At 44.1% G+C, this 18,058-nt stretch overlaps 1 protein-coding gene across 3 annotated transcripts in view; it reads left to right on the forward strand.

Annotated features, from left to right (window-relative positions):
- Positions 1 to 18,058, forward strand: part of GDPD5 (glycerophosphodiester phosphodiesterase domain containing 5) — a 332,218-nt gene that overhangs the window by 253,047 nt on the left and 61,113 nt on the right. For all 3 annotated transcript variants that reach the window (XM_030557463.1, XM_030557472.1, XM_030557479.1), the window contains 3 exons: positions 4,576 to 4,674; positions 6,786 to 6,879; positions 16,635 to 16,780. In XM_030557463.1, the coding sequence (XP_030413323.1) occupies positions 4,576 to 4,674; positions 6,786 to 6,879; positions 16,635 to 16,780 (339 nt within the window). The remainder of the gene's footprint in view (positions 1 to 4,575; positions 4,675 to 6,785; positions 6,880 to 16,634; positions 16,781 to 18,058) is intronic.

Consider the following 18,058-nt stretch of genomic DNA (forward strand, 5'->3'; position numbering starts at 1 on the left):
TGTCCACTTGGCTGATGTACGTGGGAAGGACACCTTTGCTGTGTCACCCAAAGCTCTTTTGCCCAAACAGATGAGTTGCGGGTAAGCAGAGTGGTGATCAGTGTGCCTTCACAGTTCTGTTGACAGGGTAAGGGCCTCGGGGTGGAGTGGGGCGTACTTCTGTTCACAGGCTGCCTGGATCAAATGCATACCCCTCTGTCCCTGCTGTTATGTCCTGGCCAGAGCCCCTGAATGGGTTGTAACAGTAACAGCAGATACAGGTGCTAAAAGGAATGAATCATGAACACTGTTGAGGGACATGCAGACAGAATACAAGCAGCCTCCTATATGCCGCGGAGAGTTTCCTCCTAGAGGATCTGCTAGAGCAGAGAGCTCAACAGAAAGGTCGCTAGTCACTTCTGTGTTTGTAAAATTCCACCTGCTCCAGAAACCCATGAAGGCTAACCTAATCCAAACCGCCGTCAATGCAGCTGTGGATTTCCCCCTTTTCTTACTGTTCATGTTGCAAAAACAACTGATGTCACGTTTCACTTCTGTGACCTGTGTAGGTTGAGTAAATCCCGTATAATCAATAAATCACTGGAAATAATGCGTCAGGCCACCTCATTTGGTGGTGAACGGAGAGATTTTTGACTAGGCCAGCCAATCCAAGCCTTTCCCTTCCTCCCATCTGAAGAAGGCCTCCCAAAATTTAGAAGTGAGTCCCTACAATTCTTACCTATCAGACCTTCTCCTCCAGTGCAGTTCAGACTAATACACTTGTCTAAAACAGGACTTGGGTTTAGCCTTAATCCATCCCTCACCCCCTTAGTGTAAACTTCACATCTCTTTCTTATGGGAAGCTGCTGAGAGAAACTTCACTCTGACTGTTAAGGTAGGAACAAGAGGAAACCATATCATTGCACTGTGAATGTGTATTGAGCATTATGCTCGTGTGCACACGTACCCATTCCTGTCACCAAGGACCTAGAGGCTGCTGTAAATTCATTGGTTTCTGACAAATTACACTTGCTGAGAACCTGCCCCTTACAGACTAAAAATAAGCCATATGGTGATTATTCAAGAGAAGGAGAGACAAGGTAGATGAGGTAATATCTTTTATTGGTCCAGCTTTTGTTGGCGAGAGAGACAAGCTTCTTCAGGTCAGCTCTGCATAACCTCGAAAGCTGGCCTCTCTCAGCAACAGAAGCTGGTCCAATAAAAAAATATTACCTCACCCACCTAGTCTCTGTCATATCTTGAGACCCACATGGCTACAGCAACAGTGCATACAGGAGGAGGAGGGTACAGGGGTCATGCATGAGGAGGAACTGCTCAAAAGGGTGGATTAGAAAGAGCAGGGAGGGTGCATGGCAGATGAGGACATGGGAATTATTCTAGGCCCGGGAGAATTTCTTTCCCAGGTGAGAAATATTTCTTTGAAATAATGAGAAAAGGTTTTTTTAAAGTTTTTTTTTTTTAACAAAACAAACCCAACAATGAAAAAGAACTAACTCTTTTCATGGCAATGGACAATGTGTCTGGAGTTCAAGCAAATCCAGATAATTGTAGGAGTTTTGTACTGCCTGTTTTGTCTAACCTATGCTGTCTGTCTCTCAAAGACTTTTTGGTCTTTTTTTCTCTTTTTTCTTTTTTGCTCTGAAATTTTCTGTGAAGAATCCAGATCCAGACAGTACATGAGATCAAGGCACAGAACAGCAGCATCCTCTGAATCTAGCCAGAGGTACAGTGCAGACCGAGATACCAGACAGAAGAGAACAATGTTCTGACGCATTTGCTACAATGTTCTTTGTGATAGAAATGATGGATAAGACAGACGTGACAGGCTAAAGCTGAATTTCTTTCTGTGCCATCGTGAGGCTACTTTAACCTTTTGCCTTCAGTGAATCCAGTGATATTTCTTTTTGCCACTGTACATAGACTTGTTCATTCTGAATACTTCCAAGTGCCTGCAAAAGATGCACTGAAATAAAATGGGGAGCAATGCATTGGATCCTACCTTTTTGGTGTTAAGGCTTCATAAAAAATCAAATAACACCAGCTAAAACTTGCTAGGGTCCTCTGTGTAGCTCTGAGCGCGCCTCGGTGCAGGTGAGCAAGGATGTTGCCATTTCAGATGGTGAGTCTCTCCCAGGGAAAGTCATGTTGAACTGTGCCCAGCTTTGAGAGGTGGCTGCTTATTGGCAGGTCCTTGTTGCGATGTACATGCTCACCGTGGTGGTGTGTCAGCATGACACAATGCCAAACTGCTGTTTTGGAATCCTTTCACTCACTGCAAGCTAAATTTGGAGAACTGCTCTAATAAAAGTGGGAAGACCTTTGAAAATGCAGTGTAGATGACAACCCTTCATCCTTTTGTATAGAGTCCCTGGTATCACTGATGTGAGCTCAAATGCCCTGGCTAGGGCTTTCCATGCTTACTGCTGAGAATCTAGTCTCACCTGCTGATGCGAGTGAAATGTTCTTGTTTCATCAAATGCTTCTCAGATGATTCATATTTTGAAGCCTGCTCCAAGATGGGGGGAAAAAAAGGCAATGGTCAATTTCATGGAATGTTTGAGTCTGGTCACCTGTCTGAATTAATAAAATAGTGGAGGATTTGAGGCTGGGTTTAACCAGTGGTCAGTGTCGTTGCTGCCAAGTTAATTTTTGTCCTGGGTGAAAAAAAGATTACGTTGACTTCTCTATAATCAGACCTGCCTCGCTACCCTGTGGGGTGGGACTGGATTGTGATATGGTTCTGTAGAAGAAAGTGGTGCAGTGTGTAACACTGATTACAAAATATAGTTAGAATGCAAGTGTGAGTGAATGAGAAGATTCGAGGCCGATAATACTCTCTATACATAAAAAGCGACAGAGTCCTGTGGCACCTTATAGACTAACAGACGTATTGGAGCATAAGCTTTCGTGGGTGAATACCCACTTTGTATTCACCCACGAAAGCTTATGCTCCAATGCATCTGTACCTAAAACTGTTTTTCTTTTGTATATACTTCCCCTTATGGGACGCATTCATGTTTGTCCAGATCGTCTCGTCTCTTCTATTTTAAAACAGTCACACTGCAAAATGTAATGTGTTTTGGTTCAAAATTAAGCTTGTGGGTTTGAATGAAAATAGTCTTAACATTTCTGAAATCTTTTTGTGACATCTCCATGACTGGAAGCTTGCAACCCTGGTAGCCCTTTCTCTACAGTCCTCTGCTAATCTTTGTGGCTGACAGGGCCAGCTCTACTGTTTTTGCTGCCCCAAGCAGCGCGCCGAATTGCCACCGCGGACGGCGGGGACAGTCCATGTGCTGTTAGGGCGGCACACACGTTTCCGCAGCAGCGGCAATTCGGAGACAGCTTCTGTCTCCAACCAGAAGACAGAAGCTGCGCCACGGACAGCGGAACATAGAAGCTGCTGCCGCAGAAACGCGCGTGCCGCCCTAAGGGCACATGAACTGCCCCCGCCGTCCGTGGCTGCAATTCGGCGCGCTACTTGGGGGCAAAAACACACGGCCTGCAGCCCCTTGCAGATTGCTGCCCCAAGCACCTGCTTGGGATGCTGGTGCCTGGAGCTGGCCCTGGTGGCTGAATAGTCCTTTCGATCCACGCAGGATACCATGTTGTCCATCCAACATCTTTTTTCTGCCTTGTATTCTTCTGCCATCAACCTTCCCTTCCAGTGCCTGAAAACATGCATTGCCCACTGAATCCCTTAAAATGGGTCTTGCAGATTGAATCGGTCTCTTCATAGGGTCTTTAGCCGGAGTTTGTTGAGTTCTGATCATCTCTAGTACCAAAACATCATTTCAGCAAAGATCAATCGTCTTACCAAAAATATGTGAGCTTGCACCTTTTGATACAGAAATCATCATTCAGTGGTAACTCATTGAAATGCAAAATTCAGGAGCTTCAAAATGGTCGAGATGGCTTTTTTCGCAATGTTGTTCAAACTAATATTTTCTATTTCAGTACAACCTTAGTTGCTAGGTAACTTTAACTTCCCTCCCTGTTGGATTGTTACAACCCATAGTCAAGAGGATATCACTTGTATTTCAAGTGAGCTCTGTGTCCTGATGCTGACACTCTGTTGCTGAATAGAGTGTCAAGGTTTAAAAAGGAAAAGCATATACTGGAAACACATTTCTTGAAATGGCACTTGCTCTGAGATTGAAGATACCATTCCTGTTCGGAGAACAGCAGGCAACTGTGAGTTTAGGATATAGAAAGGCAGCGCCTGGTCTATAAGAGCAAGGGGTAGGACTCTGAGATCATGGTGTCCACTTCTGAAATCAGTGGGGTATCATGAGGTATAGGTGATTGACAGCAGAATTGGAGCAATGGGACATATTTAGACTTTGCCATTGATTGCCCTTTGGCAAGTCACTTAACCTTTTCATGCCACAGTTTGCCCTTGTGTAAAATGAGGGTAATACCAAATCCATCTCACAATGGGTGTTGCCAGACTTACTTCCCCTTTGTCAAGCACTTAGAGAACCTCAGATGAAAGGTACTGTGCTAAGTGGACTACACAGCAACAGTGTTCATATTAGGGATTTGATTTGTAAATACTTTCTTCTTTTGTTTCAGATCGGCCTGATGGCGACCTTGGTAGTTACTGTAGTAACTATGTCTTCTATAGCACAACTTTGGGACGATGAGTGGGAGATGGTAGTTATTTCAATGCAGGTAAGTTGCGTAGTGCATTTGACAATGTAAAGCCTTCTTGCAAAGAACGTGCTTGTTCTGTAGTTTTCAATATATAGAGTGAAATCCTTGCTCTAGTCAGGTCAATGACGCAATTCCCATTGACATCAGAAGGGCCAGGATTTTACCCATAGTCTCTATCTTTGGAGTTATTAATTCTTAAAAATCAGGCTGAAGCAGAGCTACAGAGCTGCATATATGAAATATTGATCTTGGGTGTCACACAAAGCCCTCTGAAGTCAGTGGCATATTGGGCTGCATTAGCAGGAGCATTTGCCAGCAGATCGAGGGAAGTGATTAACCCCCTCTATTCTGCACTGGTGAGGCCACATCTGGAGTATTGCACCCAGTTTTGACACCCCCCCACACACCACAGAAAGGATGTGGACAAACTGGAGAGAGTCCAGCAGAAGGCCACAAAAATGATTAGGGGACTGGAGCACATGACTTATGAGGAGAGGCTGAGGGAACTGGGATTATTCAGTCTGCAGAAGAGAAGAGTGAGGTGTATTTGATAGCAGCCTTCAGCTACCTGAAGGGAGGGTCCAAAGAGGATGGAGTGAGGCTGTTCTCAGTTGTGGCAGATGACAGAACAAGGAGCAATGGTCTCAAGTTGCAGTGGGGGAGGTTTAGGTTGGATATTAGGAAAGACTTTTTCACTAGGAGGCTGGTGAGGCACTGGTATGGGTTACCTAGGAAGGTATCTAGGTAGAGTTGGAACCTCCATTCTTGGAGGTTTATAAGGCCTGGCTTGACAAAGCCCTGGCTGGGATGATTTAGTTGGGGTTGGTCCTGCTTTGAGCAGGAGGTTGGACTGGATGATCTCCTGAGGTCCCTTCTTCTGAGTCTCATTCAATGAGACTCCAGCAAACTCAATTAAATACTTATGTTATTTCAGTTTGTGTAGCTAGGTCCCAAATTTTGAATCCTAGGTATGCTGACCTGAAGCTTTAAAATTCCTCCTGGCCTTAAAGGGGAATTCCATTGACTTTTTTTGGTAGCACCATGCTCCTCTTTAAAAATTAATTAAAAGAAGACCCTTGATTTCTTCAGAGCAAGTCGAATTTTCATGCTGTAAGGCAGGTGAATAATGGAGGGCAATTATTGCCAAATATTTTAGTGAATCCTGAATTGCTTTTTGACCAGCCACTTTTTCACCTCTTTGTTCACTTCCTCAAAAATGTGTCAAGCGGTTTGGGTTGGGGTTAACTATTCTTTGTAGAAATACCCAGATGCATGTGCAAAGAAAGGGATGCATACATGAATAAGGCTATTCCCTATTTGTGCCAGAAGTGACTTCCACTAAGGTACCCAGTCACACACAATGAAGAGTGAAGTGTCGAAGCATATACTAGTCCTGCCATGAGTGCAGGGGACAGGACTAGATGACCTCTCGAAGTACCTTCCAGTCTTATGATTCTATAGTTGGTGAATGTCTATCAGGCTACACTATGTGTAAAGTTGTTTGCTGGACAATCTAAATAGCCAGAGTTTTTGTATTGATAATTAGTATTAATATTAGGTAGCAGCAGTGGTAAGGCAGAGGGGGAAAGGTGATGGGAGTATGAAGGCGAGGCTGCAAAATGTGTATTTCCTCCTGCACACTTGTGTGTTTAATCTGCTGTTTTAAGTAGGGCTCTGTTTCCAATTGATAGCAGCAGCAGGGGAACCTCGTATTGGCTTTTCACTTGTGTTCAGAGTGCCAGAACTGCACAGCTTTGCATTTTTTGATGTCCAAACCACACTGGCATGTGGAGGCTGATGACATCTGAAACTGGGTAGAGACAAAAGCTGGTGGAGATATAGGGACCCCTGGAGCATGAGGTTGCCTCCCTGACCATCTTGGCTAATAGTGATCGTTGGACCTGTCCTCCATGAACTTACGGCCACTTTGTTGCAGCAGCTAAAGAGCACGTGGGATCTGTCTCAGAATGGGGTAGGCAGATACCCTATGGAGACTTCACTGTTCAGCCAAGAGAGCTTGTCTTGAGACTGTGTGTGTGTGTGTGTGTATAAAGTAACCGTTTGAAAGTTAAGTGACACTGCCTATAAATTACCTTTCACTCAGCCCTTTTTGGTTTGTGTTCCCCTAGGCCACAGCTCCCTTTCTGCACATAGGAGCCCTGGCTGCAGTCACGGCCCTGTCTTGGTTGATAGCTGGGCAATTTGCAAGAACGGAAAAAGCCAGTGAGTACCAACCTGACTTCACCTTGTTTGCCCACGTACCGCTGTCTACGTGTGTGCTGAGATACGTTTGGAGCGATGTGCTTTTAAAGAATAAAATTGGCTGTCGGCTAACATGTTCCTATTGTCAAGAACAGCCGATTGATCTAGGATTTGTGCCCTTGAAGCTACTTTCTCAGATCTACCGACCCTCTACCATTCAGAAGAACTGGGGGAGGTTTTGGTTACTAGCCTAGATAACTGGACAAACTTGGATGGAAGCAGGAGTGGGCTGGCCCAGTCAGGCAGTAGTAAGCCACTCACTCTTTCTCTGCCAGTAGACGCACGCTAAAATGGAAGGATGTGAAAAAGCATTTTCTAAAGCCTTTTATTATTATTTTTTTAAGACTTCACCAGCAGCAAGAAAGAAGCTAATTACACATCACTCTGCTGGAGCGTGCTGTTCTTACATATAAAGTATCACCACAAAACCCTCAACCCAAACAGCTCACTGGCTCCCCATTCATTTCCGTTCATAAATACCATTCTTGTTTTTAAAAGCCTTCATGTGCTTACTGCTTGTATTACAGTAGTGCCTACAGACCCCAGCTGAGATCTGGCCCCATTACTGTGTCAGTGGTTCTCAACCCATGGGCCACTTGTGGGCCAGTCAGCACGCTGCTACAGCCTCTGTGACATTCTCAGGGCCATACAGGTAGTATATCTATTTTGTGGATAAGGACCATGTAACACCCAGAGAGCTGCATATGTGACCCACAGTGGTTAATAGGTTGAGAACCACTGCTCTATATGCTGCACAAATGCATAGTGAGACACTGTGCAGGCTCCAAAGAACATAATCTCAGGAGATAGGGGGTAGAAAGAGCAGAAAGGTGAGTGGTAGAGATAGGAATCAAACCTGTAACTGGTTAAGAGATAGCAAACAAAGGATAGGAATAAATGATCCGTTTTCACAATGGAAAGCAGGGTCCCCCAAAGATCTGTACTTGGACCAGTGCTGTTCAACATATTTATAAAGGATCTGAAAAAAGGAGTGAACAGTGAGGTGGCAAAGTTTACAGATGATACAAGATTACTTAAGATAGTTAAGTTCAAAGCTGATTGCGAAGAATTACAAAGGCATCTCCCTAAACTGGGTGACTGGGCAAGAAAATAGCAGATGACATTCAATGTTGATAAGGACAAAGTAAAGCATATTGCAAAAATAATCCCAACTATGCATATAAAATGATGGGATCTAAATTAGCAGTTACCACTCAAGAAAGAGATCTTGGAGTCATTGTGGATAGTTCTCTGAAAACATCCACTCAATGTGCAGCGGCCATCAAAAAAGCGAACAGAATGTTAGGAACCATTAGGAAAGGGACAGATAATGAAACAGGAAGTATCATAATGTGACTTTATCAATCCATAGTGCTCCAACACCTGGAATACTGCATGCCGTTCTAGTCACCCCATCTCAAGAAAGATGCATTAGAATTTGAAAATGTGCAGAGAATGGCAACGAAAATGATTTGGGGCATGAAACGGCTTCTGTGTGAGAGAAGATTGGGACTGTTCATGTTAGACGACTAAGGGAGGATCTGATGGAGATCTATAAAATCATGACTAGTGTGGAGAAAGTGAATAAGGAAGTGTTGTCCCTTCACATAACACAAGAACTAAGGGTTGCCGGGTGAAATTAATAGGCAGCAGGTTTAAAACAAACATAAGGAAGTACTTCTTCACACAATACCTGATGAACATGTGGAACTCATTGCCAAGGGTTGTTGTGAAGGCCAAAAGTATAGTGGGTTCAGAAAAGAATTATATCAGTTCATGGGGGATAAATCCATCAGTGGCTGTTAGCCACAACCCCAGGCTCCAGGTGTCCCTAAACCTCCAGATGCTGGGACTGGATGATGGGATGGATCACTTAATGAACAAAGCAGCAATTATCATCATCTCTGAATCATCTGGCATTGGTCACTGTCCGAGACAGGTTACTGAGCTAGATGGACAATTGGTCTGAGCCAGTATGGCCGTTCTTATGTTCTTAACCCAAGTCTCCTGACTCCTAGTCCAGTGCCCTGTCCACTAGACTAAACTGCCTCCCCTCTAATCTAGTTTCATGTGTAATCTATCCGATCTCATGGGCCTGGGACCTTTCTGCTGCCTTCACCATTCCCTCAGTTCACCTGGCACTAGCCACCTCTCTTTGCCTTCAGCAAATATCAAATATATTTTCTGAAGGGTTCAGCTGTAGAGCCTATAAAATTACTAGGCCAGTGCTGTAAAAATTCTTTTAATTATTAATTGAAGGGTAGTGTGAAATGCAAGTCTTGGGAGGGTTTGGCAGCACTTACAAAAGATTGCCAAGAAGTAGGTGTTGAGTATATGGAGGCAACGGCTGAGCGAGAGGAAGAATATTAAACATGTAAAGAACTCATATTAAGAGAGACTTCTCCAAAGGAAAGTTTGGTGTAGCTTAATTTACAAATGGAAAAGCTGTACGTGTTCAACAAAGAAAAGAAAAGAAAAGAAATAAAATACAGGGTGTAATTTTTCTGCCAGTCAAGATGGGAGGTAGTAGATAGCACGTGTTCCTTGAAGTTCTCTTCTCTGTATTGTGCTCGTAGCTAAGCCAGGAAAAATTGCCACTTACTAGCTCTGCTATTTCCTCTTATTAAAACTTTTTTTATGAGAGCCTAAGGCACCGTTCATAGAACTTCCCCTATTACACCACAGCATCACAAAATACCTTGCATATACCGGGATCACTTTACCCATCACTGAAATGCAGCCACCTCAGGGATACGACGCAGCAGATGTTCAGTGGTGCAAACCTACATCATGCTGCAATATGACAGGAAGTGAAGAACACTTCATCAATGGAAACTGCTAGGGGAAAGTAAGGAATGCAAACACAAATCCACAGCACAAGGAGAAAGTTGCATCTGTCTTGCCCACCTGACCATAGTCATTTGTATACGTACTAGCTGTCATTGGCACAGGAGTCTACTGTTCTTGTCCCTTTTCAGGAATCGGAGTCTTTAGCTGTTTTTTCCCAAATCCAGAAAATACAGCTCAAAATAAATTATCTCTATAGCTCTTGTTTATAAGTTCCTTCCTCTCTGAGAACTCACCCAGAAGGCTTCCAAGGCCAAACACAAATTAAAAGAAGCAATAAAAGCAATGAGGAGACGGGAGGAGCTCTGCCAATGAACTCGTTCAGGAAACAAGATAAAATGGGGTGGGGAGGATGGGACTTCTTACCATGGCAGAAAAGAAAGGAGACAAGAAACTTTCTCCAAGAAACAGCATTGTCTGTGTCTGCCTCCAGAGTATAAAATGTCTGTTGGTGATTACAGAAGAGAACGATCCCCATCAGTTACCTAAGTGACACTTCCCCCCAAGGTCTTCATTGCACAAGCAAACAAAGACCCCACAGAGCTGAGAAACTGCAGTTCGATTTTTCTAGCCGCCTTGGTTTGATCATAAAATGTGAATCTTTGTTTCTCAATCAAAGCAACTTACTGCTGGTGAAAGGAGCTGGAGGCTAATGGGCTCCAGTCATCTCCAGAACAGGAACACAACAGTTAGATGAGAGATGCCTGATGTGCTCTCTCTGTTCTTATACAGCATCCATCTCTGTAGTATCTTGGGGTCTCTTATACACTCAAGAATTGATCATCCTAAAGTCCCTGTGAGCTAGGGAAGCACAACCCCAATTTGTCAAAGATTGTGGCTTGCCCAGGATCATGTAGGAAGTTGGTTGTGATTTCCAACAAGGAGCTAGTTGTTGGTGAATGTTGTGATATGGGAATAGAACCTTACTGTGAGTCCCAGTCCGGTGAGTCATCCACAAGGCCTCCCTCCCTTGGGACGTGATACTAAGCTGAAGGAACTGCCTTTGGGAGGTGAGACGCTAGTTTAGATGCCGTGTACGTTCAGCCTGTGGCCTTTGCTAAGATGACTCGCAAAGGGGCTAGCCGTGGCGATTTTGCAGTGTGGCGCACAGATGCCAGCCTCTGCGCATAGAGGATCCCCATCCATGCACAGTTCTGCCCATTTTGACACACAAGTTTGCGTGCTGCCTGCAATGGACTGTCCCACCTAGCCCTCCCTCTTCCATTGCTCAGCCCCTCATTGAGCCGTGCAGCATCACAGAATCTACACATGAGCAGGATGTGACAGGCTGGGGGGCAATTCCAGCCCAGGTGTTTTCCCCTACCAGCCCCATGTGGGGATCTACTTAAACTGGTGCTATCCTAACTTTCAAGTGAACTCTTTCTGTGATGTGAAGACACCCTTAGGGTGGGTTGCAGGAGCAGTGATCAGCAGGGGCACTCCTGACAGGGAGGTGGGGGTGAGGGCACGAGGGCCTGGAACCACTGTGGAGGGATATGGCCTTCATGCTAATCACCCTGGCCTCTGACAGGTCCTCCAGGATATGAGTAACCACCTAGCTTTGTCCATGGAGTGGATGGGGGCAACTTTAGATGGAAAAACTTCTAGGAAACTCCACCAGGGGAATCGCACACGTGACTTTCCATGCAGTGGGATGGTCACTAGAAATGGGACTGAGATTGCAACGCTGTTTGTCACCGCATGTGTCTTTTAACAGCCACAGTGACTTTGCTCACGGCTCTCCTGGACCCTATAGGTGAAATGGAATGACAACAAGCCTCACGTACACCCTGATTCATCCAATTCCATCCGTAAACAGGGTTTGCTGGGACTCCCATTCCTCATGGCATATGTACGGGCCAGTAGTGTGTCTGGTTTTTTGTAACCACAAACACTTCCCATTCTAACTCAGAAATACCTTTGATCCTTTATCAAACTCTGCCGGGCTACTTTGGAGCAGTACCTGCCATCATCTTGTTATAAAAACAGACTTTTCTCCCTTTGTGTCTCAAACTCTGCACCACAGTTAGAACTCTGTGTCCAGGAAGAATATGGTCCTAAGATTCAAGGTATTAAAAGGAAAGTGATGCCTTCAGCTGCTCTGTGAGGATAACGAGTGTGGTTCTAAAGAGATTAATGGGCTTCCTGGAAATGAACTTTAAATTTCCCAGCATTTGTGGCTAATGGTGGGATTTGGCTTCAATCCCATCTCATGATGGTGCACGTCCTGTGATCTGTACTGAGTGATACTGATCTTTCTCATGCAGGTCAGTGATCAAAATCTGTCCTAGCACATGTTTTTCACTTGGTATTTGCCTAGAATTTGGGTCACTGAGCTGCATCGGCTCAATCAGCAGAGGTGGATAGGAAAGGAAAGGGTCTTTCGTACTGACAAAATGGGCTAGTTGAGGCTTGGTGGAATCGTAATGTATACTTCTGGGGCAGGGAAATCCAAGTGGAAAGAGCCATTGTAGAGTAATCCAGTGCAAATTGGAATTGCCTAGAAGTTTCCAGTGATGTTGCTTAACTCCAAAGCACCACACCTATGATGCTACACCCCACGGTGGCACCTAGTTTACTTATTTCGTGCGTGCTCAGGAAGAAGTGGAGCCCAAGCATGGGTTTATCTCATTGTCAACTAATTTCTCTCCCACACTTACACTCTAGTCTAATTGATTGGCAAGTAGGTGCATGAACAAGATTATTAGGTGGCAAAAGCAAAGGGCAGTTTCTAACTCAGTCAGAAACTGAATATCTGCATTCAAACCATTAACCAGACTGTTCCTGTGGCTGTTGCTTCTCCCAAGAAACAACCCTGGTAGCATTGGGTTCAAGTGACTGTTAATATCCCATCAAGTTCAAAGCATCTGTCGTCCTAACTAATGCAGCTTGGCAGGGAGCTAGGAGTGCCTCTGCAGTGGCTGTCAGCACCCACTTCTAAAGATTCCCATCTCATATGAGTGAAGTCATTGGAAGGCAAAGGAATGCTGCCCTTTGCAAAGCACAGGATTGACAGTCAGGAGGTCTGGGTTTTGTTCCTGAATCAGCCATAGGCTTCTGGTGTTGCCAACTCTCAAGATTTTATCATGAGACTTGCAATATTTGTTGTTTCTCTTAATGCCCCAGCTCCTGGAGTCAAGTAATTATGTGAGTCTTATGTTTTCATTGAAAGCTAAATTTCTAGCTCTCATGACTGTAGAAAAAATCCCTAAAATGCCATCCAAATGTACTCTTGAGCCAACGTCCTCGCCTTTTGAGCCTTGACTGGCGATTTTTGGAATGCTTGGGGTAGGCAACGCTGACCTTGGGCAAGTCATTCAATCTCAGTTTTCTCCACATGTAATACTTGCCTACCTGCCAGGAGAACTGTCACAATTAAGCCATTGCTTGAGATATCTGAGATCCCGAGGGAGGAAGCAGTGTAGACCTGGGGGTTGGGAGCCAATGTGCCCTCTAATTCTTGACAGGCTGTATGCGCAAAAAAATTGTGCAAATTTTTGTGTGTGCAGTGTTTTGCCATGTGTGCAGCATTTAGGATCTGTGTGCGCACGCACACAGGCACACCTAGAGGGAACAGTGGGACCCCCTCAGGGGATTGCAAGATTATTACATGGGGGGGGTCGCGAACTGTCAGCCTCTGCCCAAAACCCTGCTTTGTCTCCAGCATTTATAATAGTGTTAAATATATAAAAAAAAAAATTTAACTTATGGGGGGGGTCACACTCAGGGGCTTGCAATGTGAAAGGGGTCACCAGTACAAAAGTTTGAGAACTACTGCTGTAGAAGGACAACATATTTTTATTCATATTTACCACTTTTGCTACAATACTTATACACTGTGTGTGTATGTGTGTGTGTGTATATGTATGTGTGTACTTCTTTTTCTCCACTGCTGTTGTAGCCATTGAGCTCACCTGCAATGAAAACCAATCCCAAGGCAAGTTGGAGCCATTAGAGAGCAGCAGACATGGACTCTGACCCATTAGAATCATTAGCCCCTGCAAGCTGCATCTTTATCCAAGATATAGTGCTCCGGAGAGCAGCAGTGGGGGCTGCTTTGTAGGACTGACTCACTTGACCTGGTCCCGGGGCTGGTCTCTGGGCTCCCTGACGTCTCTATAAAAATCTGGAGGGGTTATACTTCCCAAGACATATTAGACTAGGGTGAAATACAAAGAACTGTTCTATAAACTAAAATATTCATAGTTTGGTGTAACAGTTGGAAGTGGGTATTAAAACTTAACAAAGAGGGAGGCAAACAATTTAATAAAACCCATAGTGGGTCTGTTCAATGTGCAGCTGCAATCAAAAAAGCGAAGAGAATGTTAGGAGCCATTAGGAAGGGGATAGATAATAAGACAGAAAATATCATAATGCCACTATATAAATTCCTTGTATGCCCACACCATGAATACTGTATATGATTCTGGTTACCCCATTTCAAAAAAGTTACATTAGAATTGGGAAAAGGACAGAGAAGGGCAATAAGAAGTGATTAGGAATATGAAATAGCTTCTGTATAAAAGATTTAAAAGACTGAGACTGCTCAACTTTGAAAAGAGACAAGAGGGGGTGTGATAGAGGTCTATAAAATCATGAATGGTATTAAAAAAACAGAATAAGGAAGTGTTATTTATCTCTTCTCATAATCTATGAACCAAGGTCACCTGATGAAATTAATAGGCAGCAGGTTTAAAACAAACTAAAGGAAGTACTTCTTGCCCCAGTGCAGTCAGCCTGAGGGACTCATTTCCAGGGGATGCCACAAAAGCCAAAAGTATAACTGGGTTAAAAAATTATTTAGATCAGTTTATTGCGGGGGCAGCAACCTTCGGCATGCGGCCCATCAGGAGCGGCAAACCACGGCCACTGGGAGCTGCGGGGGGCTGTGCCTGCGGACGGTCAACGTAAACAAAATGTCTCGCAGCCTATCAGCGGATTACCCTGATGGGCTGCATGCTGAAGGCTGCCGACCCCTGGTTTATGGCGTATAGGCCCATCAACGGCTGTTAGCCGAGATGGTCAGGAATGCAACCCCATGGTCTGGGTGTCCCTATGGCTCTGACTACCAGAAGCTGGGAATGAGCAACAGGGGATGAATCACTTGATAATTGCACTGTTCTATTCATTCCCTCTGAAGCATCTGGCATTGGCCACTGTCAGAAGACTGGATATTGGGCTAGATCGGCCATTGGTCTGACCCAGGATGGCTGTTCTGATGTTCTTAGGGGGCGCTGTCTGACTCAGGGTGTCTACTGACTGCAAAACAATACAAATATCCACTTCATTGTCCCCACCAAACACTACACCCTGTGGTTCTTTGCAACTTCAGTGCATCCCAGAGTATCTTCTCCCTTTTTTAATCCCACCAGAAGTCCCTCTGTTATGCCCACCTTTATTGTAATAGAGTTGATTACTTACAACCCCTCTAGAGTCTGACATGTCCCCATAATCATCCAAAAGAACTTCTACGGCCTGGTTTCCATTTAAAAAAAAAATTGCATCAGTTTAAATGGATTTCAAACTGGTGCAAATCCTTAATGTAAATGCAGCTAAACCTGTTTAACCCTTGCTTGATGTTGGTTTGGTTTGCATGTAAGCTGACAAATTATGCTAAAGCTATTTAAATGTGCCTACGTTGTTATGGGTATGCACCAGTTTAATTAGACTGATTTAAAAATAAAATTAATCTGGTGCAGGCTTGGAAGTGATGCAGTCATAGAATCATAGAAGTTTAAGGTTGGAAGAGACCTCAGGAGGTCATCTAGTCCAACCCCCTGCTCAAAGCAGGACCAACCCCAACTAAATCATCCCAGCCAGGGCTTTGCTAGTCTGTCCATCTCTCCACCTCTGAGACAAAAGGCTGGCAATCAGGACCGCTGGATTGTATTTCTGCTCTCACTGACCTTCAGTAAGTCACTTAGAGCTGGTCTACTCTACAAAGTTAGGTTGGTTTAAATACATTGCCCAGGGTGTGAAAAATTTCACACCTTGTGTGATGTAGTTCTGGCTATCTAAGCCCCAATGTAGACACCACTCAGTACCTGAAAGAATTCTTCCATTGATCTAGCTACTACCTTTTAGGGATGTGGATTCGTACAGTGCCGGGAGAACTCCTCTTGTCAGCATAGGTAGTGTCTACACAGAAGTGCTACAGCAGCGCAGCTTCAGCAGTGCCACTGTAGCGTTTCAAGTGTAAACAAACCTTCAGAGAGGTGGATTGACTACAGGCGTGGAAGCACCCCTTCTGTTATAGCAAATGTCTACATTACAACATTACAGCTGTGCTGCTGAAGGGTCTATAGCAGGGGTCGGCAACCTTTCAGAAGTGCTGTGCCAAGTCTTCATTTATTCACTCTAATTTAAGGTCTCGCATGCCAGTAATACATTTTAACGTTTTTAGAAGGTCTCTTTCTATAAGGCTATAATATATAACTAAACTATTGCTGTATATAAAGTAAATAAGATTTTTAAAATGTTTAAGAGGCTTCATTTAAAATTAAATTTAAATGCAGAGCCCCCCAGACCAGTGGCCAGGACCCAGGCAATGTGAGTGCCACTGAAAATCAGCTCATGTGCCGCCTTCAGCACGCGTGCCATAGGTTGCCTACCCCTGGTTTATAGTGTAGACATATCCTAAACCTCTTTGTGTGTTTGGTTTCCCTATCTGTAAAATGGGGTAAAGCACTCTGAGACACTGGAATGGGGTGTATCACTGGCCAAATACAAAGCATTGCTGTTCTTTGTAACTGGAGGGAATTGCTATGGTTTGTCCAGTATGTTCAGAGAAGTGGTACAATGTCTTTTTGTGTTTTTTCTGGAGTGATTTGTTCTGAACCAGCATTTTCACTGACTGCATTTGTGTTCAGCTTCACAGATGTTGATATTCACTGCATACTTTGCCGTCGTAGCTGCACTTTACCTCGTTCCCCTCACTGTCTCCTCCCCTTGTATAATGGAGAAGAAGAATCTGGGACCAAAACCTGCCATCATTGGCCATCGTGGTGCGCCAATGGTAAGTAGCTTCACGTTTTAATCTATTTGTCTGTGCTGGGTTTGACCGTCCTGGAGACTAAAGTCTGCTATCCCTAGGACGTGTGCAGCATGACTTGGTGCGTGATCTTGGGCATGTCATTTAACCTCACTGTACCTCGGCTCGCTCATCGACCTACCTACTTCAGAGGGTTGGGAAGCTTGATAAATTGCTAAGTGCTTAGAGATCCTTGTATGAAGGGCACTGTTTTGCTATGGAAAGGCACCTGCCCTGAAATTTCCAAAATCCTTCTGATTTTAGTGGCTCATTATTGCTCCCCACAAAACCTGCTAAAGAGAGTTTGAAGGGCTCTGAAGTTATGTTGGGGGCCCCCAAAATTTTTTTGTAACCCACATCAACCTAGCTAGTGTGTGTATTTGTCCTTCTATGTGGCTGGATATGTAAGAAATAGGTTCCTGCCTATGACTTAATGAACTTAATCTTCTAGCTCACTGGTTCTCAACCTGGGGGTACACAGAGGACTTGGAGGGGGCTTCCTAGATACTTGCCTAGTTTTACAACAAGCTATGTAAAAAGTGCTAGTGAAGTCAGTACAAAGTGAAATTTCATATAGACAATGACTTGTTTATACTGGTCTATATAATATACACTGAAACGTAAGTACAATATTTATATTCCAGTTGATTTATTTTATAATGTTATGGTAAAAATGAGAAACTCAGCAATTGTATTTTTATGTCTGATTTTGTAAGCAAATAGTTTTCAAGTGGGGTGAAATTTGGGGGTAGGCAAGACAAATCAGACTCCTGAAAGGGGTGCAGTAGTCTGGAAAGGTTGAGATCCACTGTAATTAGCTCAAGCAATAGAAACACATGCTTTTAGATCAAGGTCCTAGATTCCTTTCACTGTTAGGAATTAGGCAGGGGTATTTAAAAACGCAACACAAGAAAATATCTTTGGCTGGTGACATTTTGAGACATAATGCTTACACGTGCCATGCAATGCAAGAATACAACATTGTGGTGATGTACATAAAAACTAAAAAATGGCAATCCTAAAAAACTGCTTTGTGATTGGTTGGTTATTTCCCATTGGATCAATACCAGTATATATTTCTTTTGTGGCTAACCAAACATCACTGACTCTCTGCATCTCCAGGCCATGGTTGGTGCATTTATAAATATCTAGGTAGAGCAAGCCAGTTTTTGGAGATAATCCTGTTTCTTCTGATGCTTGCTTATCTGTGCCTCTGCTGATGGGCGTCTTCAAAAGTCTGAGATGGATCCAGTCCTTTTTTTT

The sequence above is a fragment of the Gopherus evgoodei genome, chromosome 1 (assembly GCF_007399415.2).
Source record: "Gopherus evgoodei ecotype Sinaloan lineage chromosome 1, rGopEvg1_v1.p, whole genome shotgun sequence".
NCBI classification, from domain to species: Eukaryota; Metazoa; Chordata; order Testudines; family Testudinidae; genus Gopherus; species Gopherus evgoodei.